At 41.8% G+C, this 12,541-nt stretch overlaps 1 protein-coding gene across 1 annotated transcript in view; it reads left to right on the top strand.

The window, feature by feature from the left end:
* Positions 1-12,541, top strand: part of ARSB (arylsulfatase B) — a 175,275-nt gene that overhangs the window by 30,677 nt on the left and 132,057 nt on the right. The window contains exon 4 of the mRNA XM_061430034.1: positions 563-770. Within this exon, the coding sequence (XP_061286018.1) occupies positions 563-770 (208 nt within the window). The remainder of the gene's footprint in view (positions 1-562; positions 771-12,541) is intronic.

Genomic DNA, 12,541 nt, shown 5'->3' with positions numbered 1-12,541 from the left:
ATAAGAGTTTTAATTTTTCTGCATCCTCACTCACACTTCTTATTTCCCAGTTTTGAAATTAAAACCATCCTAGTGAGTGTAGGAAATGGCAACCCACTCCAGTATTCTTGCCTGGAGAATTCCATGGACAGAGGAGCGTGGTGGGCTAGAGCCCATGGGGTCACAAAGAGTTGGACACAACTGAGTGACTAGCTTTCTTTCTTTTCTTCAGTGGGTATAAAGTAGTATCTCAGTGTGGTTTTTTTTTTTTTTTTTGTATTTCCCTGATGACTAATGATGTTCAGCATCTTTTCATTTTGGCTGTTTGTATGTCTTCTTTGGAGAAATATCTATTCAAATTCTTTGCCCATTTTTGTAATTGAGTTAATCGAGTTCTGTTATCAAGTTGTAAGAACTCTTAATATGTTCTGGATACGTATCCCTGATCAGATATATGATGTACAGATATTTTCAACCCAGTTTGTGGGTTGTCTGAATATTACTTTTTTAACCAATTGACTTCTCTCTGTATATTTCATGCTTCCAAGCCCACCTAACTGATTGGTGCAAATTCTCTTTCCAGCCTCTGTTTCTCTACCTTGCTCTCCAGTCTGTCCACGAGCCCCTTCAGGTCCCCGAGGAATACCTGAAGCCCTATGACTTTATCCAAGATAGGAATAGGCGCTACTACGCAGGAATGGCGTCCGTTATGGATGAAGCAGTGGGAAATGTCACCGCAGCCTTAGAAAGCCGCGGGCTCTGGAACAACACGGTGTTCATCTTCTCCACAGGTAAGTCTGTCAATAGGAAAATCATCTCTTGGCAAAGCTTAGGACGTGGTATTCGATAAATGGAATGAAGATAAATTGGAACATTTAGCAGTTCCTTATTAAAATAAATGCTACTTGCAAGAGTGGAGACATGGTAATAATGGATAGAAAAATGTGTCTAAGGAAAAAAGAATTATGAGCCTTCTTCCCTCTCCCTTCAGATATCAAACAGTTCTTAGAGTTTACTTGAAAACAAGCAGTAACTGGGTAAGTGTGAGTGGATATCCTTCCTATGCAGGGCAGCTGGGCAGTGAGTCCCTAGAGTGACTTTTTCCCAGCAGTCTGTACGAACCAGGCATCCTTTATGAAGAGGACTTCTGCTGGCTCGGGGGTCCCTATGTCAGTGCCACGATAGATTGTGACATTATTAAGATTTGTGACATTATGAAAACACTTAAATGGAGCTATTTTAATTTGGGCTAAAGTCTCCAAGTATCAGATCAAATCAGATCAGTCGCTCAGTCATGTCCGACTCTTTGCGACCCCATGAATTGCAGCATGCCAGGCCTCCCTGTCCATCACCAACTCCCGGAGTTCACTCAGACTCACGTCCATTGAGTCAGTGATGCCATCCAGCCAACTCATCCTCTGTCGTCCCCTTCTCCTCTTGCCCCCAATCCCTCCCAGCATCAGAGTCTTTTCCAATGAGTCAACTCTTCTCATGAGGTGGCCAAAGTACTGGAGTTTCAGCTTTAGCATCATTCCTTCCAAAGAAATCCCAAGGCTGATCTCCTTCAGAATGGACTGGTTGGATCTCCTTGCAGTCCAAGGAACTCTATAGATTTTTTAATATTAAAATTTTCTGACAATAAAGTTATACATGTTGACTACAGAAAAAACAAAATGGAGAAAGAAAATTTTTTACAACAGTTTTCATTATGGCAGGGTCATTCTGATTCCTCATCTATTAAGTATGTGTTTTTCCCCTCTTCTCATTAGACTCCTTGTTCAGTCGCTCAGCCTTGTCTGACTGTTTGTGACCCCATGGACTGCAGCGTGCCAGCCTTCTCTGTCTTCTATTATCTCCCTGAGTTTGTTCACATTCATGTCCATGGAGTCAGTGATGCTATCAAACCATCTCATCCTCTGTCACCTCCTTCTCCTTTTGCCTTCAGTCTTTCCCAGCATCAAGGTCTTTTCCAATGGGTCAGCTCTTCACATTGGTGGCCAAAGTATTGGAGCTTCAGCTTCACATCAGTCCTTCCAATGAATATTCAGTGTTGATTTCCTTTAGGATTGACTGGTTTGATTTCCTTGCAGTCCAAGGGACTCTCAAGAGTCTTCTCCAACACCACAGTTCAAAAGCATCAATTCATTGGCACTCAGCCTTCTTTGTGGTCCAACTCTTGCATCCCTATATGACTACTGAAAAAACCACAGCTTTGACTATATGGACCTTTGTCAGCAAAGTGATGTCTCTGCTTTTTATTATGCTGTAGGTTTGTGATAGCTTTTCTTCCAAGGAGCAAGTGTCTTTTAACTTCATGGCTTCAGTCACCATCTGCAGTGATTTTGGAGCCCAAGAAAATAAAATCTGCCACAGATTCCATCTTTCCCCCCATCTACTTGCCATGAAGTGATGGGACCAGATCCCATGATCTTAGTTTTTTGAATGCTGAGTTTTAAGCCAGATTTTTCACTCTCCTCTTTCACCCTCATCAAGAAGATCCTTAGTTCTTCTTCACCTTCTGCCATTAGAGTGTATCATCTGCATATCTGAGGTTATTGATATTTTTCCCGGCAATCTTGATTCCAGCTTTGCTTCATCCAGCCTGGCATTTCGCATTATGTATTCTGTATATAAGTTAAATAAGCAGGGTGACAGTATACAATCTTGTTGTACTCCTTTCCCAGTTTTGAACCAGTCATTTATTCCATATCTGGTTCTAACTGTTGCTTCTTGACCTGCATACACATTTCTGAGGAGACAGGTAAGGTGGTCTGGAATACCCATCTATTTAAGAATTTTCCAGTGTGTTGTGCTCCACACAGTCAAAGACTTTAGTATAGTCAATGAAGCAGATGTTTTTCTGAAATTCCTTTGCTTTCTCCATGATCCAGTGAATGTTGGCAATTTGATCTCTGGTTCTTCTGCCTTTTATAAATCCGGTTTGCACATTTGAAAGTTCTCAGTTCACATCCTGCTGAAGCCTAGCTTGAAGGACTTTGAGCATAACCTCACTAGCACATGAAATGAGCACAATTGTACAATAATTTGAACATTCTTTGGCATTGCACTTCTTTGAGATTGTAATGGAAAATGACCTTTTCCAGTCCTATGGCCACTGCTGAATTTTCCAAATTTGCTGGCATATTGAGTGCAGCACTTTAACAGCATTATCTTTTAGGATTTTAAATAGCTCAGCTGGAATTCCATCACCTCCACTATCTTTGTTTGTAGTGATGCTTCCTAAGGCCCACTTGACTTCACACTCCAGGATGTCTGGCTTTAGGTGAGTGACCACACCATTATGGTTATCCAGGTCATTAAGACCTTTTTTGTATAATTCTTCTATTTATTCTTGCCACTTCTTAATTTCTTTTGCTTCTGTTAGATCCTTACTGTTTCTGTCCTTTATCATGCCTGTCCTTGCATTAAATGTTCCCTTGATATCTTGTTTTCTTGAAGAGGTCTCTAGTCTTTCCAATTCTATTGTTTTCCTCTTTTTTTTTTTTTAATATCGTTCATTTAAGAAGGACTTCTTATCTCTCCTTACTATTCTCTGGAACTCTGCATTCAATTGGGTATATCTTTCCCTTCCTCCCTTGCCTTTTGCTTTTCTTCTTTCCTTAGCTATTTGTAAAGCCTCCTCAGACCACCACTTTGCCTTCTTGAGTTTCTTTTTCTTTGGAATGGTTTTGGTCACTGCCTCTTGTACAGTGTTATGAACCTCCATCCAAAGTTCTTCAGGCACTCTTTCAGATCTAATCATTGAGTCTATTCATCATCTCCACTGTATGATCATAAAGGATTTGATTTAGGTCATAAAGAATCCCTCTGCAATGCAGGAGACCCTTATTTGATTCCTGGGTTGGGAAGATGCCCTGTAGAAGGGATAGGCTACCCACTCCATATTCTGGCCTGGAGAATTCCATGGACTGTATACTCTATGGGATTGCAAAGAGTTGGACACAACCAAGTGACTCACTTCACACCTGAATTTTCGGCCTAGTGGTTTTCCCTACTTTCTTCAATTAAACCTGAATTTTGCAGTAAGGAGCTCACGATCTGAACCACAGTCAGATCTGGGTCTTAAATTTACTGACTGTATAGAGCTTCTTCATCTTTGGCTGCAAAGAACATAATCAATCTGATTTCAGTGTTGACCATCTGGTGATGTCCTTGTCTAGAGTCATCTCTTGGGTTGTTGGAAAAGGGTTTTTGCTATGACCAGTCTCTTGGCAAAATGCTGTTAGCCTTTGCCCTGCTTCATCTTGTACTCCAAGGCCAAACTTGCCTGTTACTCTATCTCTTGACTTCCTGCTTTTGCATTCCAATCCCCTAGGATGAAAAGGACATCTTTTTTGGTATTAGTTCTAGAAGTTGTTGTAGGTCTTCACAGAAAGTGTCAACTTCAGCCTCTTTGGCAACACTGGTTAGGGCAAAGACTTGGATTACCTGTTGGGTAAATCCAACTTTATAGTATGCATGTATTTTCATTACACTACTAATTACAGTTTGCTATGGTTTTATTTAGAATATTTGCATAAATTTAAAAGTGCAAATGAAGTAGGAGGTTTCTTTTCTCTCTGTCGGGTTTTGTTGTATTGCTTATACACATATCATGATATAATTTGGATTTTTTCCATATTTTTCTATGTTCTGGAACACTTTACAGATTGAAAGATCCTTCTGGTCCCTGGAACCTTTTTAGAAGGCTTAGAAAAATGATCTCCATAGTTTACATTTTTGCTTAATTATATCTAAGGGGAGTGGGTCTTTAAAATAGTTTAACATTAATTTTGCCTGAAATACAGTGAGCCTTTTGATCTGAATGTTGAGATTATTTTTCACTTCAGGAAGTCTTCCTTGTTCCTATTTTAGCTTATTGCTTTTGTTCTGCTTGATTTGTTTCTCAAAAATGTCTTTAATTAGTAAGTTGAATTACTGACTCAGCTTTTCTTTCATCAGCCTTAGTTTTTCATCTTTTCTCAGTCTTCTGGAGCTCTTCTGCATTACCAGTTGGACATTTCTGCAGTTTAAATTCAGCTCTTTAATATCTTCGGTGGAGATTATTATTAATTGTGGTTTTAGTGTCTTTGCAATCCTTTCTTTTGCTCATTCAGTTCTTTTTCCTTCTAAGCTTGTTAGTAATAATAATGACTACTGTTTTTTAAATATTTCCTGCATGCCCAGGCTGTCCTTGGGTTTCGCCTGTACTTTCTCACTGTTGTGCATTAAAGCTCGAAGCAGCCTTGTGAAATAAGTTTCTTTATTCCTATTTTATAAATGAAGAAACCAAAAGTTAGACTTAGTTAAGTGATTTGCCCAAGACTAATGCTGTGGTCTGAATGTTTGTATTCACCTCAAATTCATATATGATGGTGTTGGAAGGTGGGGCCTTTGGGAGGTAATTAGGTTGTGAAGAAGGACACCTTATGCGTGGGATTAGTGTTTTTTTAAAGGAGGCACCAGAGAGATCAGTAGCATCTTCCTCCACCTGAGGACACAGTGAGATGGTGTTGACTCTGGAACGAGAGGAGTCTCACCAGAACGTGACTCTCCTGGCACCTTGATCTTGGACTTCCAACTTCCAGAACTGTGAGAAATACATTTCTGTTTTCTTTTAAGCCACCAGGTCCGTGGTATTTTGTTTGCACCCAAATGGGCTAAGAGCCACACATCTTAGAAATGGAAGAGAAGAATTCAAACCCAGATCAACTTGAGGCCAATACCTGTTAAATGTAATCAGTTGTGCTTTTCCATGTCATCAGTTTCCTTCCGTCTCATCCTCTTGTCCCTGATTTCTACTTTTTAGCTTTCTACACTTCTATTCATAGACCCATGCTTTTCCTGAATCTTTCTGAATAGAGCTTTTCTAAAACCTTCATTTCTATAGTGAGTGATTACCAGCTATGTACTCTTCCGAGTATAAGCAGCAGAGGATCTAGAGTGCATGGCTGTCTCTTGGGCCTCCGGTCATTGTCCCCTGATTAATTCCTTCTCAGATCTGTAACTTGAGGTCAAGTTGCTGCACGCAACTCACTCTATTTCCAGTGGCCTTCAGGCATTGGGAGCTTCTCTTCTGGCTCAGCTGGTGAAGAATCTGCCTGCAATGCGGGAGACCCCGGTTCGATCTCTGGGTTGGGAAGATCCCCTGGAGAAGGGAAAGGATACCCACTTCTGTATTCTGGCCTGGAGAATTCCATGGACTGTATAGTCCATGGGGTTGTAAAGAGTCAGACATGGCTGAGTGACTTTCACTTTTTCAGGCATTGAGTCTTCTACACCCTTGTGAACCTGATTGACCTAACTGGTATTTTTTTCTCTTTGGGCTGCCTGGTTCTTTGGCACCACCACCAGACTCTTCCTGTCTCTATACCTTCAGGGCTTTAATTAGAGGGGCATTTGCCCAGGTAGTGTGCCCTGCTGCCAGGCCCTTTCTTCTGCTCAGTGTTCTAGGGAGCTGTGATCTCTAACTACAGATAGAAAGTTGGGGAGGTAGTAATTCTCCGATCATGTCCAAAATCAGCACCGTCCCCTCCCCTCCTGGGCTGCCTTCGTCCCTCTTTTCAGATAGGTAGATGGCTCTGTGTCATGAGGCAAGCAGGGTAGACCAGCCCTTGTTTCTTCATTCCAGCTTCTCTAGCTGCACAGCTTGTGGACATTTCTCCAGGGTTCTCTCTGGCATTTGAATAGATTGTCTATCAGACCTGGTTTCTTACCTTGTAATGAGTTTTCCTCTCATTCTAACTCATGGCAGTGTGATGTCATTCATCTCATTCTGTGTCTGTGTTGCTCAGTTGCCCAGTCGTGTCTGACTCTTTGCAACCCCACGGACTGCAGCACACCAGGCCTCCCTGTCCATCACCGTCTCCTGAAGTTTGCCCACGTTCATGTGTGTTGGCGGTGATGTTGTCCAGCCATCTCATCCTCTGATGCCCTCTTCTCCTTCTGCCCTCCGTCTTTCCTAGATCTGTCTATGTTATTTTGGCAGAATATTGGTTAAGAGAAGCAGCACTAGTAGCTATTAGGAAGATACTGTTTTAACTTGTGCCCCTATTCCCAGAGCTGAGCTTTATAGTTATTAATCCCAGGAATCTTCACACAAGGCTAATCCTGAGTAACATGAGCTAAAATTAGAACTTACTCTGGAGCAACTAGATCATAAATTAAAACTAGGAAAACTGATTCTAAAACCTTGAAAGCAACAATTGATCACAACATCTTTCTGCAGCTATTGTGTATTTATATTAACTCACATCAGAATAACCATTTCCACTTATATTTAGAGGGAGTTTGACTATAAGGAAAACCTAATTTGCAGTTCCTCCTCTGGAGACTTCTCTGTGTTTATTGACAATTTCTTTGCCTGAAGTGGAATTTAATAATGTGATTAAAACCCAAGGAAACAAGGCCTGACTCTGGCTGGGTATAGAGCAGTGATTCGTTTTTTCCAGTTTTCTCACTTTACTTGACTGGGCACTGCTCTTCTTTCCAAGCATAAAAATCCTGGGTATGTTCAAACAAGTAATTGTTGAATCCGATAGTATCGAAAACCCTGACATACACTAGCTTCTTCGTATCACATGTTATTTAGTGAAAGGGAGAGACAAAGGCATGTTTTCTTTTTAGGTCTAGATGTTTAAGGACGCTTCTAAAAATCTTTCTTTATAGTCTGGAGGAGGCCCCTGAGGCTCCTTCATTCCTTGTTGTCATCATCGGAGCACTTAAGGTGCAGTATGCCATCTGGGGACCACTTGCCCCCTTGGAGTGTTCATTAAAAATGTAGTTACTCAGGTGATGGCTGCCAAACACTGAATGTGCTAAATGTCACTGATTCAACACACTAAAGTGATTAATTTTATGTTATGTGAATTTCACCTCAGTTTTTAAAAAAGTAGTTTCTTAGACTCTAGTATGGATTCTAGATCTGAGCCCAGGAATCTCCATTTTTAACAGTAATACAGGTAATTCTTCTTACAGAGGAATTTGAGAACTTTTAATCCAAAGGAACTTATACAAACCCTGGGAATTTAACTAATGAAGAATATATATGTATGTAGTATATGTTTACACATATATATTTATAGGAATATACATAAATGCAGTAATATATACTATATTTGCCAGAAACCAACTGGATTTGAATTTCAACCTCTCCTAGGTGTTTTCATTTCAGGTAATTTCTAGAAACAGACTCTTGAAAAAAGTAAGAAAATTTTAAATGTAATTTTACTGCATATAAATTACAACCTTGATAGATTAATGACACTCTTTTTACAATGTGTGATTATTAGTGAGTGGCATTAACAAAAATTGCTTGTCTCCTTACAAACATAATATTCTGTTCTTTTTATACAAGGATGACCCTTCTAATCCCTCTTTGATAGAATATGATCAGAGTTCAAGTCCCAGTTTTCCTGCCAGTTAGCTGTATAGACTCTGGCCTCAGTTTCATTATCTATTAAATTCTGATTGGCCGGTCACTTGTTGATTCACCTGGTCTCTCATTGCAGATAGAAAGATGAATAAGATATGGTTCCAGCCCTTAGGAATCTTGCACTGTAGTGAAGCAGGCAAGCAAATGTACTCTTCCAATGCAATGGAAGAGTGCCCAGAGATCTCACCAGAGCCTAGCGATCTGGGGAGGCATTCTGAGATGGGAAGGTTGGCTGTGAGTTGGCCAGAGAAGCAGTGTGCAGGTGAAGAAGAGATTGAGCAGCTGAGAGAGAGGACTGTGACCAAGGGTAGAGAGGAGAGAGCTGTCTGTCAGAGGTCCAGTGGGGCTGGAGCCTAGAGTGCAAGGCAGGGATGGCGAGACGTGAGGACAGGGAGTGTGACCTGCAAGTCAGCTCAGAAGAGACCTGTGTACCTGCAGGGGGAAATCGCAAAGGCAGCGAAGGCAGTGGGAGGCCTTGAAAGGTCTGAAACAGGATCAGATTTTCACCTTAGGATCGCTGTGGGGGATGGTTGGAGACCAGCAGACCTTTGGGGAGATTATGGCAGGGGCTAGAAGGAGGAGGAGGAGGGACTGAATAAAGGCAGAGGGAAAATGGATGGAGTGGAAAGGAGAGAGAGTCAAGAAATGCACTGAGAGCTTGAACCAGTTGACTCCTGATACTAGGAAAGTTGATGATTGTGTCAAGCTGTGTTTTCAGAGCTTTTGTCAGTGCTGGTGACAGCTTTCCATGGGGCCATCCCCCTTTAACAGGCAATGGGGTGCGTCTGCAGAGAGCTGGAGAGAGTGCAGCCCGCGGCCAGAGCACCTGTGTGGTCCCTGTAGCCATGGACCCACAGTCCGTTTGAGACTGGGGCGAGGGGGTCGACCACAGTATCTGAAAGTGTGCGGTAATGGTTTGGGTTGTCATAGTTACTTGAAGGTAAAGTCACTTTTGAAGGCCAGGCATCTGTAGTGCTCAGAGCAGCCCCGCACAGTGGAGAAGTGTCCTGACATGGACAGTAGTAAGACCAGCATCGAGGAACCCTGCCCACATCCTTTCACTGCACATGTCTGCCTGGACAGGGGAGCTCATTCCCAAACCTGAACTTTCAACATTTATTATCTGATCTTTCACAAACTTATGTGTGATTTAATGTCTTAAATAGAGCAATAAAGATTTGTAACTAATTCCCCTAGATCTTACGTCCCTTTCTCCCTCGTATGTTGAATTCCCTTCAAAATTGGTCCCCACAAATGGAGAACTCCTTCAGTTTAATGTACTTAAGCAGTTGGCAGACTTGTGAATAATATAGAAATTTGGTGCCAGGAACAAAGTAATCTGATGCTGGCAAATCAGTCTCACTCAGTTCTTCACACTCTTAACTGCATTCCTGACAAAACTAAGGAAAACCTGTTAAGTGAATAAGTGATATAGTGGATCCACACCGACTTTCTCTTTGCAAATGCTTTCAACACAAGTACCGTAGAGGGAGATAACAGCGCATAGCTCAAAACTCTGAGACAAGAACCATTTTATCCCTCACCAGAGGTCATGAACCCATTTCACCTCTTGAGAATTGTCACATTAATGTTCATGCTAAAAGCATGTTGGGATACTTTAGGATTTTATTTGTAATAGGTAGTAATGCATACAGATTTATCCATTATTTTATTGAGCAAAGATAATAGTCAATACATTTCAAAGGCCCCAAGAATGATGTCTTACCTTTGTAAGACAAGTAAACCACTAAATCTGTGATGAACCACTGAATCACAAGCCCAGAGTCTAAGGCAAAGATGCTTCTTAATCCCTATGTTTATCAGATCTTTGATGTTTTATCATAACTCAGCTTATATACTATAATATTGTGTTATTGATATTATGAATTTCTTAGCATGAGAAACATAATCTTTACTTTCACACTTCTGTGAGAAGTGACCATTCCCTGAGTTTATAATTAATGGAAAATATGAATTGAAATAAGCATATTTATTGACTGAATTGTAAGCTTTCCAATGTGTTTGGGTTTACTTTTGCCTCTTGTTTTGCACTCCATTTTAAAGATCACATTTAAAATGGACCCATTTTTTATACTGTACATTGCTCACAAAGTTCATTAAAAGCCAAAGTCCCTGTGGAAGTGAGGGCAGTATTGGGTTGGATAGGCTGAACTGGGGGATGAAGGCAACAAGGAGAGTCTGCATAGAAAGAATCATGTGGGAGCCACACTCACAGTAGGGCGGAGGGGCAGAAATAAAGTCAGGTCATCCCAGTTACAGATGCAAATAGGCAACCAGAGGATGAAAGAAGGGACTAAATGGCCTAGGAATTATTAGTTTCTGAAACAGCAGAAAACAGAGTGTATTTCAGGTGTTTTGCATCTGGATTGTTTAAAAGTCAGTCTTTAATTATAGATTGAAGATGAAAATTCAGATTTCAAAGGAGGACCCAGTATTTTCCGTTGACAGACAAAAGATGTGTGTTGTTTACACTCCTGTCTCCCAGCATGTAATGGGGGTTGACTCTGTAGTAGTTGTTTTAAGAAAACACACAAAAAAATGAGAGTGGCTAAATTTTAGCTACTGAAGAATCCAACTAGTTCTTCCCCATTTTAATCCACATGCGGGGTTCACCTCGAGGCGGTGGTAACTGCTGTGCATGTGTGTGGAACATATTGAAACAAGGCATTTGCTCCAGAATTAGGGCCTTCAGGGCTAGCTTTGCCAGCGTTCTGTCCCAGATTCCTCTCTCTCTGTGTCGATGCAGTGATTGCTGTGTGGTTTTCCTTAGGCAGCAGAGGAGAGGCTGTGTCTCCTCCTTGCCCAGGAGTTTAAGGAGACGTGCTCTTCCAAGGAGGCCCTGGGAACCAGGGCTGAAGCTCTTTGCGGGAGATAGCCCTGCTGTGCTGGGCCTCAGACAGGCTGCTCATCCTTTGCTTTCCGAAGCATGAGATTTTCCCCCACCAGGCCTAAAAACAATAATAATAATATATTTGAAAAAATCCCCATCGCGTCCCTTGCTGACTTTGGCAGTTAGGTCCCAAGCGTCAACAAAATGTTGTACCCAGAAATCTGCCTTCCAGGCTTGTTCCCTTCTTACAGAACAATCCTTAGCCTCGTGGGGGCTCTTTTTTATGTTTTCTTAATGAGAAAATATGTCAGAGATTATTGGCACCACGGGTTTGTTCCTTTCTGGCGGTTTTCACCCTTAACCAACTGTACTTTCTATGATCTCTTTCCTATTTTCCTTTCACAGTATGGGACACATCTAATCAGCCTCTCCTAGGATGGCTGCTCCAAGTACACACTGATTTTTTTTTCCTTTATCATTTCTACTCCTAAACACTTTCTTATTTGTGCAGAGTTTAAAAAAAAAAAAAAGAAAGGAAAAGGGCTTCAAAAAACTTAAACATTAGAAATGACACTCAATGCTGTGGAGACTACCAACAAAACCTAAAGCTACATCTGTTTTCAAAACAGCCTGTGATCTGGTACCACGCTGATGTATACTGATGCACACAAATTAGTCAGCGGTGCAGAAGCAGTTGCGGGAGGGAGACCGGAGTGCTGTGTTTGGACTGAGGACGCTGGCTTTATGGTGCTGCTTCGGCATCCTGCTTTGGTGTCGTTTGGTTGTTAGAAGGTCCATCTCAAGTCCAGAGGTAATAGAGCAGGCGGAACGGTGGAACCTGTGGAAAATCCAGTCCCCCCAATTGCCCTGTGTGCAGCACGTGAGACCTCACCTCTGCGAGTCCCTGAAGGGAGTGATTTGATTTGTGTCTGTGCTGGGTGGCGATCATCAGGCCGTCCCCAGGTAAGGTCACCTGAACAAGTGGCTCATCATCTTCTTCCTAAAACAAGAATCAGTCAGTTGATACACATGACTCTCAGTTTTGTTTAGGACAATATGTTGATCCCAAGGAGACCAGAAGCTAAAGATGAGAGGCATAAATTTCATATTCCCTTGGGGGCAAGGGGGGCTTCCCTGGTGGCTCAGCTGGTAAAGAATCCGCCCACAATGCGGGAGACCTGGGTTCAATCCCTAGGTTGGGAAGATCCCCTGGAGAAGGGAATGGCTACCCACTCCAGTATTCTGGACTGGAGAATTCCATGGATTAGTCCATGGAG

The sequence above is a fragment of the Bos javanicus genome, chromosome 10 (assembly GCF_032452875.1).
Source record: "Bos javanicus breed banteng chromosome 10, ARS-OSU_banteng_1.0, whole genome shotgun sequence".
Lineage (NCBI taxonomy): Eukaryota > Metazoa > Chordata > Mammalia > Artiodactyla > Bovidae > Bos > Bos javanicus.
This window is presented reverse-complemented; position numbering and strand designations above follow the sequence as displayed.